The sequence below is a fragment of the Abramis brama genome (genome assembly GCF_963993115.1).
Source record: "Abramis brama genome assembly, chromosome: 10".
Classification (NCBI taxonomy): Eukaryota; Metazoa; Chordata; class Actinopteri; order Cypriniformes; family Leuciscidae; genus Abramis; species Abramis brama.
In genome coordinates, this window is record NC_139972.1 from 16841374 (window position 1) to 16862539 (window position 21166).

General features: G+C 39.7%; 2 protein-coding genes across 5 annotated transcripts; one reads left to right on the forward strand and one right to left on the reverse strand.

The window, feature by feature from the left end:
- Positions 1-340: 340 nt before the first annotated feature.
- On the forward strand, positions 341-6510 carry LOC311090291 (histone H4 transcription factor). 3 transcript variants are annotated; one of them, XM_084125531.1, is made up of 10 exons: positions 341-654; positions 919-1075; positions 1212-1438; positions 1519-1630; positions 1716-1868; positions 1999-2073; positions 3516-3636; positions 3731-3869; positions 4584-4711; positions 5579-6510. In XM_084125531.1, the coding sequence occupies exons 2-10, from the start codon at positions 925-927 to the stop codon at positions 5985-5987; spliced, it is 1515 nt and encodes a 504-aa protein (XP_083981657.1). In that variant the 5' UTR covers positions 341-654; positions 919-924; the 3' UTR covers positions 5988-6510. The 3 variants fall into 3 exon arrangements, with proteins under 3 accessions (XP_083981657.1, XP_083981658.1, XP_083981659.1); XM_084125532.1 differs by having other exon boundaries at positions 375-654; positions 901-1075; XM_084125533.1 differs by having other exon boundaries at positions 375-654; positions 4587-4711.
- auts2b (activator of transcription and developmental regulator AUTS2 b) lies at positions 6503-20957 on the reverse strand. Of its 2 annotated transcripts, none has more exons than XM_084125529.1 (14): positions 20420-20957; positions 19979-20019; positions 11709-12014; positions 11408-11622; positions 11239-11283; positions 10459-10554; positions 9954-10025; positions 9766-9795; positions 9588-9659; positions 9360-9495; positions 8773-8853; positions 8601-8684; positions 8288-8498; positions 6503-7751 (listed from the first exon to the last, which is right to left on the reverse strand). In XM_084125529.1, exons 3-14 carry the CDS (start codon positions 11803-11805, stop codon positions 6641-6643), a joined length of 2250 nt encoding a protein of 749 aa, XP_083981655.1. In that variant the 5' UTR covers positions 11806-12014; positions 19979-20019; positions 20420-20957; the 3' UTR covers positions 6503-6640. The 2 variants fall into 2 exon arrangements, with proteins under 2 accessions (XP_083981655.1, XP_083981656.1); XM_084125530.1 differs by having other exon boundaries at positions 11429-11622; positions 20420-20837.
- Between the last annotated feature and the right edge of the window lie 209 nt (positions 20958-21166).

Genomic DNA, 21166 nt, shown 5'->3' on the forward strand with positions numbered 1-21166 from the left:
ATATTTATAAACGTCATCACTTGCCCTCCAGCGGTTATTTTAAGTACTGCATATTTTCCCCACTTGTTTTTCTATTATGAAGCGTAAATAAAACCATTAAAATTGCATTACATACATGCATTAATATTGATTACAGACATATTAACATAATACCGATAATAAACATTTAATTTTTGTAATTTATAAACTTTTCCAATAATATCAAGAATTGTCTAATAAACGTTTCCTCTTTTTCTATCCCATGGACATGTATATATATATCATTACTTGAGTATATCATTACTTCACTTCCACCAGCAGTAAAACTATAAGCACTTTTCTCAGCCAAAAGAAAATTCGTGAGGACTTTTATTTTGCCTTTTACACGGAAACACACGTCATGACCTTCGCCATCCTCTCAAACAAACAATTTACCCGCGTTCCCGTCCGTCCCCTCATCTTCTCGTCGGACATGAAGTTTTATGTAATTTAATTTCCTAGACAATGACATGTTTTTACAGTACAGAGTCCATGTGCTCAATATATTTTAAGACTACGTAAAATTCCCTCTACATTAATGTCTGGATGTGTGCGCGCGCTTCTGAGCCACGACCAGTTAATGAAACTGAACTAGCACCTGATCCTCAAACCAGCCACTGACTCATTACCATCAGAGTAAGCGAATTTATTCATTCATAACCTCTTTGACAGTATCATGGTGTTGTAATAAGATGTATATTATTGTGTATGCTGCAGTAAACCACAAGCACCCAACCTTGTTTACATTACGAGTTGTTGAACGTTTGTTTACTTGTCATGAGCTTAGCTCAAAAAAGTCTTAACAGTTTTAAAGGCACGTTAATGTTGTTGTCATTCCCAAATGTAATGTATTTAACATTCAGAAGTCTTGTATTATTGTAGCTTTATGCTATCTTCAAGGTAAAAATGGCGAAAAGAAGAAATGTCTCTAAAATCGTGGTGGCATGCGAGTGGGCATCATGCACTTTCAAGAGTCAAAGCATGGAGGAGTTGAGTGATCATATGTCTCTACATTTGAAGGAGCATCTTGGGGAAGGAGATGCCATGGAGGAACTGGGTAGGAGATTGTTATACATACATAAATAGACAATTAAATCAGGCAGATCTACAATGAAGTGTCTTTGACAATATTTGATTTGTATGTAAATTGCATTTATAGCACATAATAAGATTTGATATTGTCTCGTTTATAGAGGATTATCCGTGCTTATGGAGGGGCTGTGAGTTCCTGGCGATGGGAAGCCAGAGTGAGCTCATCGCTCATGCCCATTTCCACATCTTCCACAGCAAGCTGAAATGCATCGGGACTCAGCTTCTTGAATCCCACCCCGAACTGGCTAGTTGCACTCAAGATCTCCACAGCAGCAGCCTAGTCCCGGATGTCTCTGAGGGATTTGTCTGTCAGTGGCAGCACTGTGATGTTAGTATTAGTGTCACTTCTGTTTTACTTAAAAATAGACATTATATAATGAGCTTATGTCATTATTTTTGTGTCGCCAGAGTTCATTTAATAATCCGGAATGGTTCTACCGTCATGTTGACATGCATGCACACTGCACTGAGCTTCAGCCGCTTCCTGATCGGCAGCAGGCCCTCTTCTGCAGCTGGTCAGGTAAGCGCTTTCTGCAAACCAGGAACATTTTCACCAGTGTTTATAATCCATTTGTCTGTGTTAAACATGTTTGCTCTTTCTGTAGGCTGTGATGCGTTCTTTAAAATCAAGTACCGTCTGCGGGAACATCTGCGCAGTCATACGCAGGAGCGGCTGGTCGCTTGTCCCACCTGCGGCTGTATGTTTTCCAGTAATACCAAGTTCTTTGACCATATTCAGAGGCAAGCAGAACCGGAAGGTCTGTTTATTTCACATCGTTCCTCTTCAATCAAAAACTCTGCTATTTAAGCTTGGCCATTAAAAGTCTTAGCTCCTTTCTTATAATACTGTGCTGGCTGAAGTTTTTCCATAAATACATTTTATTGCAGATTCTCTCACATGTGGACATTGTGACAAAGCATTTGCCAACGAGAGGCTGCTGAGAGACCATGTTCGTCAGCATGGTGAGTTCATGTAGTTTGCACAATATATTGTTATCAATTACTGCTGATAGTACGGATTAAAATTGCACTATCATTTGCACTATTTTTACATTTAGATTACCGTTGCTGTCGTGTAACAGTCTCTTAATCTTTAAAAACACTAATAATTTAATAAATAACACTGTTAAATCTCAGGATGAATATCCCATTCTTATACTGCCTGAGTGTCCATTATGTTGTAAAGCCTGAATTCACTTGTAGCATTTAAAATTATAGATTTTTTGTTTTAATGTTCTATTTTTATTTATTTAGACAAAATAGAATGGAATTTTAATATCATCCATAGCATGAAAATCATTTCCAGCTTATGATTATTGGCCAGAATATCGTTCATCCCTAAAAATGTAAGATGGTTTACAAAAGAATGACACCTTCTGGAAAACAATATAGAATATTGCTCTTTGTAGATGATTTACATGTCGTCACATTTATTTATATGCCACTTTGTACAATACACATAGTTTTAAAGCAACTTCACAGTAATATGAAAATAACAGCATTGATTTTGCAAAATTATTTATTATTATTGTTCTTAAATTATTAAACAAATACAATTTTAGCTGTATAGCAACTTTCAAAAGACAATAGTGTCATTATTTAGCTCAGTTGAGTTTAGTGTTGATTGGAGTTCAGTGTCGAATTCTGATACTAACTTGATTCAGAGTGTCGGTGTCAAATGAATTTTTGTGTTTTTTGCAAATCCTGCTGGAAAATGAAGTCAGCATCTCCATAAAGCTTGTCTGCTGAAGGAAGCATGAAGTGCTCTGAAAATGTCCTGGTAGACGGCTGCGTTGAGTGGACAGCACAGTGGACCAACACCAGCCTATGACATGGCTCCCCAAACCAACACAGACTGTGGAAACTTCACACTGGACTTCAAGCATCTTGGATTGTGTGCCTCTCCATTCTTCCTCCAGACTCTGGGACCTTGGTTTCCAAATGAGATGCAAAATTTGCTCTCATCAGAAAAGAGGACTTTGGTCCACTGTGCTTTATTAAATCCAGAGTCAACGCAGCCGTCTACCAGGACATTTAAGAGCACTTCATGCTTCCTTCATTTTCCAGCAGGATTTGCACCTGCCCACCCTGCCAAAAGAACCAAAACCTGGTTCAATGACCATGGTATCACTGTGTAATTACTGGGTGATTTCATGTAATATTCTAATTTTTTGAAATCCTGTTTTCGTGGGTTTTATGAGCTGGAAGCCCAAATTATGTACAAATAAACAACTAAATACTTGAAATCGTTTAAGTTGTGGGCCCTGAATCTATAATCTATGAAAGTTTAACGTTTTGAATGGAATTATGGAAATAAATAAACTTTTCCATGATATTCTAATTTTTTTGGAAAGGGTCTGTATATAAGAACATTTTAGTTCAACTGTTCTTTTTTTCTTCTTCAGTGAATCATATAAAATGTCCTCTCTGTGACATGACATGCACATCCCTCTCCACCTTGAAGATCCATATCAAGTTTCGTCACTGCGATGAGAGGCCCTTCCCATGTGACTTCTGCGAGAGCAGGTGGCTGCCGGGAGTTTGCACACTGTCCACATACACTGAAGCAGGACTGAAGAATATATTACTAATATTTAATGGTTTGTCTCTTTACTTTTAGCTTCAAGAACCAGCATGATCTGCGGAGACACATGGAAACACACAACGAGGGGGCAGCGTACCACTGCACAGTAGAGGACTGTGGATACTCTTCACGCATGGCCCACACCATGAACCAGCACTATAAACGAGTGCATGAGGTCAGCCAGCAGAGGGTGCTATAACCTCAACCATGCTTCATATTTAAAGGGACAGTTCACCCAAAAATTGTTGTTCCAAACCTGTATGAAACAGTTGATGGGCCCCATTGACTTCCATAGTACCCCCCCCATCAGGCTCCATCAGGCTCCATCAGGCTCCATCAACTGTTTGGTTACCAACATTCATCAAAATATCTTCTTTTGTGTTCAGCAGAAGAAAGAAATTCATACAGGTTTGGAACAACTTGAGGGTGAGTAAATGATGACAGAATTTTCATTTTTGGGTGATCTAACCTTTTAAAGGGATGCTCTTAGTTGACCGCATTTGAGTCAAAATGTTGGTTACTACAGAAAATATTTTGGACATGTTTTTTATAGAATGAAATTACAGCCACAAGACTTTTCGAGAAGTGAGAAAACAAGAAGTTTTCCACTTTTACAGCTCAAATAATAAACATTTTTACTGATTAATTTAAGTGCTTTAACATGCTTTTTTGTCTTGCATCTCTTACTGATGTCTTATTATTATTGAATTTTTTTATTTATTGTTGTTAATGCGTTAAATTAGTGTAACTCACCATTTACATTTACAAATGTTGTCAATAGAGATCAACTTATATTTTCCCCAGTACATTCTATTAATCAAAGTGTAACTTAAAAATCAAAGTTTATTTAGTGATGACATAAAATAACATGTGTGATAACCGTCTTCAGCAGGACAACATGGTCCCGAGGTACAAGTGTCACCTTTGCGACAAAACCTTCTCTTGGTGTTACACTCTCACCCTCCACCTTCGAAAGAAGCATCAACTCAAATGGCCATCTGGACACTCGCGTTTTAGGTATGTTAAAAGCACTCCATAATATCTTTGTGTAATTAGTTCTAAGCTTACAATTAGTGATGTGACGTTTGGCACCCAGGCTTCGAAGCTTGTATAAAAAAAAACATTTCACATTAAAGCACTGTACCGGAGCTTGATTTGTATTGCCATAACCGTGATCTGTGACGTCCGAAGCTTCGTTTTTACACACAACCATGTGACCGCTTCGTATTCTGTTTCAAAAATAGTGCGAACCCCTTGCGCATGTTTCGCAAGTCATTTGCTTCTTTAAGAATAAATATTTACATGCGTAGTGTTGTGCATGTTCAATTTGTATTAATCCCTAGTTCACAAGCACTTCAACTGACCATTCCGCAATCAAATTAATTTATTTTGATCATGTATACCTACCATGAGCCTTGCCTATGAACTCAAAGGTTTAGGACTAAGGCAAAAGCTTATATGAATAAGGCTGCATGAGTTGATCGAAGCAGATTCATTAAATCTGCTACAGGACAACTACTACAATATGTTAATTTGCCCCATTTTTTAATTTTTTCATTAGTTTTATTCTGACTCATTTGTTCATACATTGTGTTAGAACAATGACACGTGAAAGACTATTATTTATATAGACTTAACACTTTTATTTCCTTATATGATATTTGTAGCACAAACTGATTTATTATATAAAACAATTGAAAAATGGCTGGGTCGTCTGGGACGAAAAGGCAGCTTTTCCAACTTTTGACCACAAGATGACGTTAGTGTGCACCGTGTTTAAAAGCTTTGAGTTATGAGCCATTTTACGATACAGTTGATGGGAAAGCCTCGGTGCTTCGCAAAGCTTCATTTCACCATTGTTACTTACAATTGCCTCTTGAACAGGTACAAGAAGGATGAGGATGGGTATCTGCGGCTAAATATGGTGCGCTATGAGACTGTAGAGGTTACGGAAGAGTTGATCAAGAACATGGCTGAAAAGCGCACCCCTCGCAAGGTCTCCGGTTCAACCGGCCACTCCAAGGAGCCCATGATGCATCCTGACAGCGGCAACAGCACTCCCCAAAACTCTTCGTCGCCCTCTTCTCCTTCCTCATCTTCTTCCACCTCAGAGCTCTTGGAGGGGGCTGACAGCAGTGCATTGAAAGGCGATGAAACATCTGTGTATTGTGTGTTGAACACTGTGACTGAGGTGATTGGGGAGCCAGAGGAAGTGTCCCAGCCTGGTGAGCCGTCAGGGGCTGTCAGAGCTCTGGCTGCAGTGGCTAGAGGTCTAGGAATGGATGTGGTGTAGTCTTATACTTATCAAATGCAGTTTCATCAGTGTAAGAATACACAATCTGTTTGACCTCCATTAGATCAATGTTTTTATAAACTAATATGCACAGGTCAGAGGATGATGTTCAGCATTATCTGTTGTTTAAAATTTTGTTAGTGTTTTATTTAAGGTTTTTTAAATTACCTCAGGTGTCTAATTCTATTTGTAAAAAAGAAAATTCTGGTCTGGAAACGTGCTGTTTTTCTTTCTTTTTTTACAAAAAAAGTTTTACATAAAATTGACCCTCTTTTTTATCTCTGTTTTAAAAGATGTTTGCTTTTATTTTATTTTTTTAAATAAATTTCCAGGAACAATAGAGTGAGTTTTTGAGCATAAATAGCTAACATCTAATTTATTTGTCTTGATACTTGTTGAATATTTTGCATATTGTGCTGTATTATTGTTCCATTGTTGCCTGGCTATAGTTGTAAATAGTTGTGTATTTTTTAAAAGCAATGTTCTAAAAGAAGAACAAGTAAAACCACTTTTCTCAGAAAAATCATTTTAATATTTTCTTTGACAAAAAAATCATTTCATAACTTTCCACCACTGTACATTTCATGACTACACTTTGTTTCACATGAAGTGCTTGATATACACGAGTCTGTCAGTTCCTGATGCAGTCCAGCTTACCGAGTATCAGTGTCTCTGTGTGGATGCAAAACAGGTCTATCCATAAGAGGGGTCATCCGTCTAGGAGACCCTGATCTTGCCAGCAGCATTGGGAAAAGTGGGTGTGGTTGGGTGTGTACATAGGCAGCAGGTAGAGTCCTACTGAGCGAGTTGTAATGTGGGAGCCCTGCGCTGGGGTAAGCTGCTGTGAGGAGTCCTGGATGCGGCAAGTGAGGGTCCAGTGCAGCATGATGCATGGCCAGTAGGCGACCCCGCTCGCTCTCCTCTCTCTGGAGGGTCAGGCGATGACGCTCCTCCAGCTGACTCCTTTGCTCCAGGGCCATGGACTGTAGAAACGGATCTCGTGGGTAAGCAGGGTGCCCCATCATGGTGCGTTGCAGGTGGTCATTTCTCATTAAGAGGTCCTTGCCCAAAGAGTCTCTACGAGGAAGGTCTAACCCCCGATAAACATTACGCATAGACTCCCAATGTTGAGGCGAGTAAGGAAGCCTTTCGGCTCCAGGTAATGGACTCATTCCAAGAAAAGGTGAGATCAGCCTAGCCCTGTCGAGACCAGGGTGGCCAGCTGGGATTCCTATTGGCAAATGATGAGTAGAAAGAGGTGAAAGGTTTAAAGCAAGGGCTCTGGGACCCTGCCATGGTTTTTCCAAGACCTTCTGGTGAGTTGTAGCCCCGTGGTCCTGGTCGTCTCTCTTCTCCTCCTTGACCCTCACCTTGCTATTCTTGGAATAGGGGGGTTCATACTCAACTCTAATTTTCTTCTCAGCTGGCTCCCAGGGTTGGCTATCACTATTTGACCGCTTGAGATCCTCTCTCTGTTGTTTGGGTGATGAACTCTCCTTTACTGCTTGCTTGTCCTCAGCGGGCTGCTGCTCACTCTTGACATCCTCTTCTCTTTTGTCACTTTGGATCTCTTTGTGTTTCTGCTCCTCAGTTTCTCGGGTCTGTTGCGGGAGCTCCTGGGCTTGTGTTTTCTCTCTCACTCGCTCCTCTTCCTTGGAATCATCTGGAGAGGAACCTATGAAGGACTCTGTTGATGGTTTGTTGTCAAGTGCGCTGTTTCTGATGGGGGACAAATGCCTTCCATTTGATTTCTCTTTTGGCTCCCTGCAATGATTGAAATAAAAGAGTTTAGTTCCAACATGCCTGTCTGGAAATTTCTTGTAATCATAAAGACCTTGATAAGACGGTTCAAGTCTGTTTTACTGGTCTTGAAACTAGACAGTGGCCCTTCAGGTGCAGGATTGGACACCCCTGGTTTAGGCAATCAGTGCCTGCTACAGCATTAAATGGCCCAGATACCAACATAGTGTTGGCCCACATCTGGTACCAGATGTGGCCCGGATCTGGGCAGACACGATGTTGCTGTCTGGGGGTTGAAAAACATTAAGGAGATCAAACAATTACTTAGCATTCCTAGTGACAGCTTGCTTAGTGCCGACCTCCTCAGAAGTACCCAAATTCTGAAATCTTTCCAGATCCAAGTGCCCATGAAGCAAATATGGCTGCAACCTGTTTACCAACTTTTGAGGATGTTTGCGATATCTGAGTATCTATCATTGAGGTCAAACAGAATGCTAGCAGATAGTGTTCTGCAGGTACCTTCTTGCTTTTGGCATACTGCCAAATTAGCTGGTACGTACCTTTCCTGATCATCTTTGTTGATTATGGAGTCTTTTTTAATTGCTGTTCTGTCTGGCACGGAGGGAGCTCTTTCAGGTTCAGATGGCCTTTGACATAGAGGGGGCGTAGGGAAGGATGAAGGTGTCTGGTGCAGTCTGTTCCAGGGCTCCAGTGGTCCACTTGAAGTTGGCACCATTTTACCATCTTTAGTACCATGCGTTGCATTTGGTGCTATGAATGTCAGAGAGTAATTATTGTCAATCAGGGAAAGACTGATTTTTCACCTGCAGCAGTTACAGATCCTTTATTGTAAGGATAAATGAATGTCCTTACTTATTGATGGGTTTCCAAGCCCTCCAAAGGCAGATGAACTCAATGTATTTAGGCCTCCAAAGGTGAGTGGCTTATTAAGAGACTCTACACAAGAGATATGTGGGTTTAGATTTTGAGCAGTAATGTTGATCTATTATGAATTCAGTTCTCTAGGAAGTAAATTTAATCTTACCATGATGGGGGACTAAACTGTGGAGATTGTTTGGGGTGTGCGGTAAGGATCCATAGGGTGAAACGGAAGGTTGTTTGGGACCTAACAAGACAGATGTAGATGATACTGGATGAGCACAGTCCTGTTTCTGTCAGACATTGTCTTAAAACTCTTATAACATTAATGTTTTCTATTATTACAGGACACTGCTCACTGAGATCATGGGCATTCATTGATGTTGTAGCTTTGTCCATTTGATCTAATACGGTTCCAGTGGTTTTGCTAAGACATGTTTCTGGATTATCTTTTTACTTCCAAAATACCTGGAAGTAATACTTCTAGTAATCATGAAGACTTTAGCTGGTTCAGGTGTGTTTAATAGGGTTAGATCTGAACTCTGGAGGACAGTGGCCTTCCAGGAGCAGGATTGGGCACCCTGCCCTAACCTTAACCTTTAAAATCAGTGGGAAGTAACTGGACTGTAATATTGTACCTAGTGCCTATAATCTAATTAGTTGATAGGGATGTTGTTCCAGAATCAACAAGATGGTGATCCAAGAACATCCTACTTGGCAAAATTACAGTCACTTGTGTGGATATGTTCCTACCTGCATTAGAGAGGATGGTGGAGGGGCGGGGTAAATCACGTGGCTGCAATCCCATGAAGCTCGAGCCAGACGATCGATTAAAAAAATCAGGCTTAAACCCAAAGTCTAATTTATGTGGCTCAATCTGCATCTGCTTCTGTAACACACAGGAATGGAAAAATGGTTATAGATTAAATACGAGTTTAAAACTAGATATATTGCATATCCAATTATTTGATTTGAACTTGCCTTAATTTTTTGTTGATGATGGTAAACCTGCCATGCAATGTGGACATGCATTGCACACCACTTCCCAGATTTCTGAAGTAAAAACAAAACAAAAAACAATGTGAATAATGGGTAAAGCGTTTTGTTCCTGGTTTACAAGGTTAATACAAAGAGCTGAACAATCACATGCAAACCTTACCTTTGGTTTAGGACACATGGGGTCTAGAAGCTGGAAAATATGTAATAATACAATACATTATTATTCTTATATTTCATCACTGATAGACAGAACAGCAGTAAATATTTAATGAGACACCTGAACATTTCTGGCTCAAATTTTTTGGTCCATTAGAGAAGCCATGCAAAGGATGATAAATTGAAACCTACTCTGGAGTCCCTTTGTAAAAGTTGGTGTGGCACTGATCCTGGTCTTGAGACCACATCTAGTGGGTTGGAAGCCTGCAGATACAAAAACTTTGAGAATACTGTGTCCATTTTTAATTAAATTATAAACATGATGATGAATCCATAGGATTCCCTGTTCTTCCTCAGCACACTTTATCTCTTATGCAAGTAATTTAAGTATCTAAGTGTGGCTAGACTGGAATACAATTTTATTTTAAATATATTTTTATTTCTGGCCTTTGAAAACAGGCGTTTGCAGATATGGGGCTGAAAATAAACAGTTTGCAGAATCTCATCTGAAAGCCATAGAAAACCATGAGACTTTTCTTCTCTTGTTTTATTTTTATTTTTATTTCTTCCTTTGTGGGAGGTCATCTCAACTTAAGAAATATCAAGTTATTCACAGGCCTCTTTCAGTGTCAAGGCCTTTTAAGAATGCTGTGTTTCAAACAAAACAGACAGCTGAGAGACAGAGTGGCAGGCAAACCTTGGGCTGAAAAGCTCCCTGGAGAGAGCTGAATGGTCCAGCAGGTGGAACCATAGGAGGTATTCCAGTCATTACTGACGGATACGACGGGACCAACTGTAGGGAAACCACAGAAAAATGTCATTAATGTCAGGAATCAAAAGTCTGTTCATGCTGATTCAGGACATAAAAGTATTTATTTTTATGGCTTTTAAAGTCAAATCAAAATGTCCTATTTAAAACCCTATTTAAGTTATGCACATTCCTGAAATTATTATTAAAATTATAATTAATTATACAATTTACTGGTATGTTAAGAACATTTTTTTTTAAAATGTAATAATGTTGGAGCTGAAGGGAGTTCGAGTTGCAGTACAATTTCATAAAGACACATTATTAATGCTAAACTATGTAAACTTCTAGAATGAATCACTAAAAGGACCATGCCACTCAAATCACAGGCCATTTACTCTTTCCCTGCCAGAGTTTTTTTTTTAAAGGTTGCCAGCCACCACCAGTGTTTTTGATAATTTTTTTTACAAAAATGTAATGTACCCCAGAATACTTTGTTGTATGAATATCTGAACATGCATAAGAACAACAATGTGCATAAGCAATGTTTTTATCGCTTGTTTTTGCTCCTTTTTTGCCTGTGTTTTAATCCGGAGATTCTGTACTCTTTCAGAAGATGCGTAATAGCGCCCCCCTACCGTATAACAATGAACACACGGAAAGACGGAAAATTCCGTCAATGGCAGGGAAAGAGTTAAGTGCTCAGAATTTATATCTCGTCTAACTTACATTGTGTCTATGAAAGGTGTCCACTTTAGCGGGGTATTTGTCAAACTGCAAGAAAAGAGGGAAAAAAGATATTTACCTTCACTTAGTAATTTTATACATTGCAATTGGTAGAATTTCAGCTCAAATTATTGATTATGAACATAAGTGATGTATCAGTATTTCTCCTCACTTGTCTGCCAGGGGTACGCACCAGTGGTGCTGATGGGCTGGGCATGATGGAGTTGGGGAACGGAGTGAAGGTGTGCTGATGTGTGTGTTGGTGTGTGTGCTGGTGCTGGTGGAACTCCGTGCGCAGGTAGGCCTGGGAAGCTAGTGCTCCTCCTCGATCGACAGTCTGGGAGGCCAGGAACCGAGAGTTTAACTCCTGCCGCAGTAGGTCGTGATCTAGAAGGTGCGCAAGAGAAACAGTGAATATGCAAGAAAGATTTAAGTTACATTTTGATGGTGCGGTCTGTCTGGTGCTGCTGTACCTGTGTAGGGACCTGCGGATGGTGCACTGGGCACTGGCAGAGGGCTTCCTGTTAAGAGGGGAGGAGGAGGAGGCAGGGCTGTCGTTGGGGCAAACATGTTGAGGTGTTTGGAAAACGGGATGATTACAACGCTCCTCTTCAACTTGTGCTGATGCACCCAAAGTGCACAAGAGTTTGTATAAACTGCTTTGGAAGGCGAAAGATGTTTTCCTTCAGTCTTTCTAGGGGTTCTTAAATATCTCCTTGTGGCATCCTGCCTGCTGTTTTCTGATCACGCATTTGTGGTATTAGCAACATCAGCAAGACCTGTGGGTCATAAAATATCGAGTCAACACAATGGATACCGGGCCAGCCAAGAAAAGCAAAATAATAAGAGAATCCATCAAGAACATCAATAAATAATAATCAAGAAACACAAGTAAAACTAGATTTTTACATCGCTTTTCCCAGAAAAACACTATGGTTTTCTGAGCCAAGTCAAAAGGGCCCACCACAAACACACTGTGATATTCTGGTCCCAAAACATGACTTGTGTACCTCCTTCAGTGTAAGCCATGACAAGTTTTATAATTCGCATTTGAACATTCAAAATTCAAATATTGTTAGTTTGACTATCTTTTGTTATATTTAAAAAAAATTAACTGATGGGTTAAACTAAAGCACATACTATACAACATTGGCAATGGTAGGTCTGTATTTAAAGTTCTAAAAATCTATGGAGAAAATTAATGTGAATTTAATTTTTGGAACCTGACTCTTGTGCCCTATTACTTATTAATATTAAAAATAAATGTTTTTGAGCACCAAATCATCATATTAGAATGATTTCTGAAGGATCATGTGACACTGAAGACTGGGATAATGATGCTGAAAATTCAGCTTTGCACAGGAATAAATTACATTTTAAAATATATTCAAAACAGTTTAATTGTACTATTATTTCACAATATTACTGTTTTTACTATATTTTTTATGAAATCAATGCAGCCTTGGGAATGAAACTTACTGTCCCCAAACTTTTGAACAGGAGTGTATAAACGATGGCACAGTGCAGTAATTGTGTCAATGCAAAGATAACAGTGTACAATGAGGCAAGCAGAGCTTGTAAAATAAATAAATAAGGAGAGAAGGATATCTCTATCTTTACAGCATTAGTCTTTTCACATGCTGTTATAGCACTGGTGACTTTGGTTTCACAGTGACATTTACTAGTCCCTCCCGGGGGTGGGGGTCGCTAATAGTGAATGCAAATGTGATGAAGGGGTGAAATCCCTTAGGGATTCGCCCATCTATACAACCTGCAATTACCTCCTTTTGAACAGCACTCATGCACATAAAGCAAAGCAGTAAATCTCTTTTGTGTCGAGCTGTCAATTTGGGCCTTTTCTCCAGTGCTGCTGTATCTATAGTGAAAGGTCTTTTGAGAACCCCATAATGGATTGTTAGCTTCTCCAAGGGGTAGACCTCCTTTCGCGAACACCAGGGGTACACAGAGGAGGGAAACACAAGGAGCAACTTATTCGCCTGAGCTGAGCTCCAAATCCCTTGTGATGAGCTGTTTGCATTGAATAGGGTGACACAGCCGCAGGGGTCATTCAAACGTTGGGAACAGTAAATGTGTGTGGAGAAACAAACTAAATGTAAACTGTTTGACATCTGAAAATATAAGGTGTTTAAAGGTGCTTCCAGAATGCAATATTTCATATGCTCTTAAAAATAAAGAAGGGAGTTTTCGCAGTCATGCAATAAAAGAACCATATTGGCTTCCCCAAAGAACCTTGCGGTTAAAAGTTCTTAAAGGGACAGTTCACCCAAAAATGAAAATTCTGTCATTAATTACTCACCCTCATGTCGTTCCAAACCCGAATGAAGATCTTTTTTTATTAAATCTGAGAGCTTTCTGTTCCTCCATTGACAGCTACACAACTACCACTTTGACGCTTCAAAAAGTTCATAAAGAGATCTAATCCATATGAATTGAGCGGTTTAGTCCAAATATTCTGAAGAGACATGATCGCGTTATATGATGAACAGATTGAATTTATGCTTATATTCACGTATAGACATTCATCAATTCACACATCGGTTATGGTAAACAGAAGCTCAAGCATGTTTGCTTGACGTGTGAGAACCAATGAGGTTCATTCTCGTGTTACGCAGCACGTTTGAGCTTCCGCAAGAACCAATGAGGTTTGTTCATCATACAGTATAAAGTGATCGTGTCTCTTCAGAATATTTTGACTAAACCGCTCAATTCATATGGATTCGTTTTACAATCTTTTTGTAAACTTTTTGAGGCGTCAAAGTGGTAGTTGCGTAGCTGTCAATGGAGGGACAGAAAACTCTCAGATTTCATCAAAAATATCTTCATTTGTGTTCCGAAGATGAACGAAAGTCTTACGGGTTTGGAACAGCATGAGGGTGAGTAATTAATAACAGAATTATAATTTTTTGGTGAACTATCCCTTTTAAAAATAACTTTTAATAATCTAAAGAACCGTTTTTAACTATAAATAACCTTTTGTACAATGGAAAGGTTCCATGGATGTTAAAGGTTCTTCCTGGAACCATCAATGCCAATAAGGAACCTTTATTTTTAAGAGCGTAAAGTGCCAGACCAGCATGTCAGTCCTTAATGAGATGAACGGGAGAAATGCTGGAGGAGACAATAAGTCTCCAGAGAGGAGAACAGACAGTCTCCATCTAGTCCGTAATGAGTGGTACAAGCCACATGGCACAGCTCAATAGCTGGACTGGCTACAGACTAATCAAGTAAAGCTAAATAATAAGCAAGCACAGAGAGTCCTTAATAGACCCTTGGATCATAATGGCACTGGTGTTTTAATCTAATTCGCATCCAGTTAAATGAAAGAACAGCGTGTGATGATGTACCCTTCCATCAAACGAAGCAATAACAAGCGGTAAAAATAAATGAAAATATTTGGCTTGTGTGTATAAGACTCGTTTCGATTAAACTGCTTGTTTTCAATTAGTGTCATGGCATGGTAATGCTCTATTTTGATGCAGGTCAGGAATTAAGCTAAGCCTCTTTTTGGAGCTGTCAGGCCACCAGCGAATTTGTCTTCCTGTGTCAGTTGGCAGCTCCCTTCCCCAAGCCATTTTTGTCATTCATCAAGCCCATTACTGGCCTAACCCTTCCAGGCATGCAGAAACGAATGGTCTAATCCCTTCATTCTCACAAAGACAAGATTAGCTGGAGGTTAAACACTCGTGTTCTTTAAATTTTGTCCTTGACAGGGTGCCAGGGGAAAGCTCTTAATCTCGTGAAGAAGCAATTGGAGGGAGCTTTGTGTGCATACAAAAGTAGACGAGCGCAGCTCAGGCGGAGCGCAGGTAAGCCCTCCTAAAAACTACACTTAATCTTCAAATCATAAACCTGTTTACTGTAGCCGGTCCTCTGCGGTTTTGCGCTCGCAGATGGCGGAGACGTCTCATTAATCATCCGGTGGCATCGAGGGCCACGTGTGTTATTGCTAGGGCACAGTTGGCAAATGACTCAAACTGAGAAACAGTTGCTCTTGGGTGCTGACAGGTTCCCACATGGTTTTTAGCCCACTGTGAATGAAGCCCACTTAGTTAAGGTGCATCTGTTCGGCTGCACCTCTCTCTGACACTTAGCCACATTTGTGCGAGCAACGGCTATCTCAGAGAAGAACACTACACGGTTGGATTTCACCTGTGTGGAAATGAGCTAACACAAATACTCACTTCTGATATGTTCAGGATTAGTCGTCAACTGAAAACAGCTAAAAAAAGCTCCTACCTCAATGTTTCTGCACCCTAAGTCTGAGTCGTGCATGGATTTACTAGAAAATTGGCGTTCCAGGCAGTCCAGGCTGTAATCTGGCAGGTTTAGAGAGCTCTCTCTGGTGCAGCCTTCAGCAGGCGTTCAACAGCTCTTGAATAAGACACAGGGGAACAGTATCTCTCTGTATTCTCAACTTGCCAGTCTGTCTGCAGGATCACAGTCTGTGGTGTTGGGTATCACACAGACTAAGCGAACACTTCCTTTATGGCGCTGCTCTCTCTCTCACTCTCTCTCTCTCTTTTTTCCAGTTAACACATCAAAGCAGTAAGCCAACTGGGTGGTATGCACAGGATTTTTACGCTTAGTGTGATTTATATGGATCAAAACTGTAATATGTGCAGATCGTGGCTATGAAAGTGGGATTCTACACACAGTTTTTTGTTACAATATTTTTATTTACCAAAGAAGGTAGCCTATACGAAATGAACACTACTTGACTGCAGTTCACAATAATGCCAATTTACAGTTTCTTAAACACAATTCTATGTGTTTTCGGTCCTTTTTAATCTCTCAATTCACAATTTTCTCCTAAGAAAGCATCTCAGTAATCTCACACGTGTCTCATGAGCTTCAGTAGAGATCTCAATCTCAAACTGCTCTCCAATTTGGTAAGATACTAGATTACAATCAAAATACTTTTTTCATAAAGAGTTGTGCTAGCTACATTAAAAATGATATTATTTTACAATTAAAATACAATTATGTATTTTTTGACAAAGTGGAAGTCTATCATTTTAATATAGAGAGACATTTACTTTGTCAGAAAATGTTTCTTTTGCATTTATAGTTTAATTCAGAGACAAAGTTTATACTTAGATGGAACACCCCCTCTGTGAATTTCTCTCAGTTTTAAAGCTTTAAACCCAAATAACTCATTTCAAAAAGTGCAATTCCTCCTCTTAAACCTCATTTCATCAGTCACATACAGCATAAGAATCAAGCCGTATTTGAGCAAGTCATGGCTTGTTATCATCAAGTAATCCCTTCACAAAGGATGATGTGAAAGGCCAGTTCAGGACACAAGCTAAGGACGTATAAATTGCTGTGAGCAAAACGACTGCATTCTCCCACAGTCAGTACAATAGGCAGCAATGCCCGGCATAGAGCGGTTTCATTATTCAGCGCTCAGGTTTCGTTCAGTCGGGGATTAGTGATGGGGATGTAGGCCGGCCGTGCACACAATGTCTACTGAAGCCTGTGGGATGTGTTGTACCTCCCGCTTCCGAGAAACCGAGCCCCTGGAGCGCCAGTGAAACAATCAGTGGCGTGGAGGACGCTAGAGACTCAGATCCTCAGCTTTAAAACAGACTCTTAAAGCGGCTTCACTGATGATAAAGGGCCCGTTGTGAGTCTTATCGCAGTGGTCAGTCACGGCTGTAACGTGTGTGAGAGCTGGGGGCAAAGCGAGCGCTAAAGTTGGATAGTCAAAGTGTTTATATGAGTTGTGTTGAAAGCTCCAAACAGTCAGCTGTCTGGCTGATGTCTCAGCAGCGGCGATTTCAGCTATACACTATCCCCGACGCTCGGGCCAGGCCCGGCTCGGGTTACCCAGCGAACAATGCCAACTCTGTTCTGACTGCCTATCTCACAGACTCCGTTGTACTAACATGTATATCTATGTCTGCGACGGACAGGGGATGAACAGATTATACTATGGCCTTGAATAGTTTCGCTCCTACTTTGAAGGTGGCTACAGTGATCATGCCTGTGAAATGCATTCTGGGCCCTGTATAGCATATAATCTTAACACATCCTTAACAAGCATTGCAGGAACTTAAAAAACTCTATCCAGGCCAGTCACCGCACCTCGTCCAAAACTGAAGCAAAGAAAGACAGCTCTGTGAATAGCATTTGAGTTATTCCTGGCAGAAACATGTTACGGTTGTGAGTGTTGAGGGAAGCTGTCAACTTTTGACAGCCGAGTGTCGGGCGGACAGATTACACAGCTCCTCAGCAAGCCTTCTCATATTAGCATTAACAACAAACAACCATAACAACAGAGTCAAACATAGTACAGTGCTTATACTGGAGATTCTTCAATGTGGAAAAAGCTTTTAAAAATATAGAATATAAGCTTGGCGTGGCGTGGTAAGATTATGCAATGTTTTTGAAAGTCTCTTATGCTCACCGAGGATGCATTCTTTGGATCAAAAATACGGAAAAACAGTAATATTGTAAAATAATATTACAATGTTATATTTAATACGTTTTAAAAATGCAATTTTTCCTGTGATGGCAAAGCTGAATTTTCAGCATCGTTACACCAGTCTTCAGTGTCACATGATCTTTCAGAAATCATACTTTGCTGCTCAAGAATTTTTTTTTCTTAAAAATCAATGTTGAAAACAGTTGTGCTGCCTATTATGTTTGTGAAAAGGTTCTTTGAATAGAATGTTCAAAAGAGCAGCATTTATTTGAAAATTAAATCTTTTGCAACATTATAAATGTCTTTACTGCCATTTCTGATCAATTGAATGTGTCCTTGCCGAATAAAAGTGTTAAGTAGTGTAATTTTTGAGCGTTGAAAAGTTAAATATGACAGAATTTCTCTTTTTTGAACTTCTCCGTGCAGTTTGAAGATCAGAAATGTCATTAATTTCAAGATTTATATTAAGGACCAATTTCAAATCGATTAATATTTGAGAAATTTAATTAAAAAGCATTTTATTTTATTTACTTTTTTATTGTTTTAAGTTGATCAACTGTTACTTAACTAATGTTGTTTTAGCATTTCCACAGATGCAATGCAAAAACCCCCCAAAAATGTCATTACCGTTATGCTTTATTACCTCAAAATTTCTCATGTACAATATAAAAAATTCATACCGTCATACATTATACCAAATGTTTCCATTATGATTAAAAAACTGACCCTAACTAAAGAATCACCTATATATTTCACCAGACTTTGTGTTAACAGTCTGTCTATAATTGTCATCAGAACTGTGCTGTTGCATCTAAATATACACAAATACAAAGGAAGCTGATTAGAAATATGATACGTGTCATTCATTGAAGTGATGTCTAATTAAAAACTGAATTCCGAGAAGCATCTGGCAGAACACTGAGAAAAAAAACAGACCCTGAAAGCTGTCTAATCCTCCTATGATTGAGACAAGCGTCCTTTAACTCAATTGCATTAAGATGGCTTAAGGTTTAATAGGCTTCTCAAAACACTATGTGCTCACATCCTTTCTGTTACATTTGCAAGCCAATCATGGTGCTAACTGCAGCAAATTACAAGTCTAAAAATATCTTTCACAAAACACAAAAAACAGTTTGCACACATAGAGCGCTGCCTCCTGTACGTACCAGCAGTCTGACCCAAGGCCGTGACCCATCAGTCCGGTGAGACCCCAGCAGTGCTGGTGGCCAGACCTTGGCCCCTGCTGACAAAAGTGCTAGACAGGAGCCTCCAGAGCACCCACTCTTACTTAAAGAAGTAAATTCCATTATCTATTGCTGGTGACCCTATGAAAGTAATCTGGTTAAGTTCTTAAGTGCCTCTGATTTGATTTCAGCACGCTTAAGTAGCAAAAACTTCATGAAGTAAATGGTGATGAGTGATATAGAGAGAACCAATTGTGGTTTTCATGAATGCTTCATGACTGAAATGTGTAAGTGTGCCAATAAAAATAAATGCAAGGACTGAGTGTCTTGTTAAATAAATCAGCAAGGCTAAAGTGTTTTTGGGCGTTTTGGCTATGGATTGTCCAATCCTCTATCCAATTAAGTGGAAGATTACCAGCACGTACTTGGCCTGAACGTACCCACCTCCTAAGAAGTTATCGAGAGGCTAATTGGCTCTAAGGGTATTGTGTTTTACATCCTTGTACTCAATCCAGGGGATTTCTCATCATGCCATCTGCCCAGTGCAAGTATAACGTGTCTTTTATATCTTTTGTTGCGCAATTCATCATATTACAGAACGGAAAAGTCATGATGTTGTGAACCTTCAAATCTTTCTTAGCCTGGGAAAAAAGCCATGAACTGCACCCGTCAAATGTCCAAAGCAATAAAATGAGAATATATAAGTTTAATATCTAGAAAGATTGTTTATATCTTTTTGTGCTGAGGTTTGTATTTATAACACCATGTATCACAGCATGTGATCTAACTGAATGCACCAGGAGTTCATCTACATAAGTCAGCTGATTTATTGGCAATAAATAAGAGCTAAACACAATTCTATTATTACTGAGAAGTCAACGTAATTATACAAATGCCCACTAGAGGTTCCCAGAGGATTCTGTCTCATTGGAGTAACTGATGTGATGACACTATCATTAGATAATTGAGTCTATCTATCAAAGCTATCAAGAGGTGTTAGATATAATGGTTGCTAATGAATTCTCATCCAGGGAGGCAAATAAACACAACATAAATAAATAATGTGCACGTTATAAAATGTGACCAATGGAATTTGAAGAGATTTACATACCTTCATTTGGAGGAGGGAATGTCTCTGTTTGTCAGAGCAACCTGCAATATTATTAATAAGTTTCAGTAAAAATGATCCACAAGCCAACACACACATTTTAACCACAAGAGGACACTGTTTCACCACTGCAAAACATGACAAGCTCCTTCACTGTTTAAAAGACCAAATGCCTTCTAAGGGAACACACTGTCACTGCACATAATAATTTTTCCATGCTTCACAACAGGAAACAAAGACATAGATGCAATGAAATCAAAAGAAATGATTATTTTAATCAAGTTTGATTCTTATTTAAGAATTGTTGTACTGAGCTATCCATTTCTCTCTAGGCAGTTCTCATCTTTGCTGTAATATCTAAATGCACAGCAAGAAGCACAACCAACCCAAATCCATCAAATCTCAAGACCTTAACATTATATTAGATTTTCCAGAGGCACTTACCCAAAATGCCAATGAAAAGATGAGACAAGGAGGACGATAATCTCTCTGGTTCTTCTCAGTGTAATCCAAAATACTGCCAAAAATGTTTTTCAACTATCCAATGCTTTTCAGAATACAGTTAGTGTGTTAAAAAGTTGCTTTGTTGCATGTATAAATGAAAAAAATAGGTCCTTCCAAAATCTAGGAGCTCTGACAAAGTGTTCGTTTCTACACTTTGATTATCAGAGCACGTATGATGTTGAATCCTGAACCAATCCTTTCCAGAGACTGAATCTGTATCCAGTAAAATCCTCCAAACAGAGTAAACATTAGGCTTTGAGTTCCTTCACGACCAACAGATTAAACGCAAATCCACCCGAAACAGGTTTGTGATCATCCAGGAGATCCTTTCCAGAGCGTGTCCGGCTCAAGAATGCCCCCACAGTAGCGAACCGTGCATTCCTGTGATCCCTCCCTCCGCGGACACTCCCACCGCCTCCCACACCTCCCTCCTCAGCCCTGACAGCGGCACCCCAGCGGAAGAACTATTACAACACTCTCCTCCTCTCTGCTCAACACGTACCTATAGACAGTCTAGTGATTATGGCCATCCTCTTAATTACAGGCCCAGAATAACCAGAGGGGACAGGCGACGGGTCAAGAATGCTGATGAGACGGTTCCACCTCGCACCGAAATGAGACTTCGCTCTCATTGGGTGACGTCGTCGACTCCAATTAAAGCCGCTGTGCTGGTATGCCACCACGCTT

Coding starts and splice junctions, on each gene's coding strand:
- auts2b (XM_084125529.1), bottom strand. CDS start 11,805: ATGTTTGCCCCAACGACAGCCCTGCCTCCTCCTCCTCCCCTCTTAACA. Junction 10,555..11,238: donor ACACCTTTCATAGACACAAT/GTAAGTTAGACG, acceptor GTTTCCCTACAG/TTGGTCCCGTCGTATCCGTC. Junction 8,685..8,772: donor CAGTTTAGTCCCCCATCATG/GTAAGATTAAAT, acceptor TCTCTTGTGTAG/AGTCTCTTAATAAGCCACTC.
- LOC311090291 (XM_084125531.1), top strand. CDS start 925: ATGGCGAAAAGAAGAAATGTCTCTAAAATCGTGGTGGCATGCGAGTGG. Junction 1,076..1,211: donor AGATGCCATGGAGGAACTGG/GTAGGAGATTGT, acceptor TCTCGTTTATAG/AGGATTATCCGTGCTTATGG. Junction 2,074..3,515: donor AGACCATGTTCGTCAGCATG/GTGAGTTCATGT, acceptor TTTCTTCTTCAG/TGAATCATATAAAATGTCCT.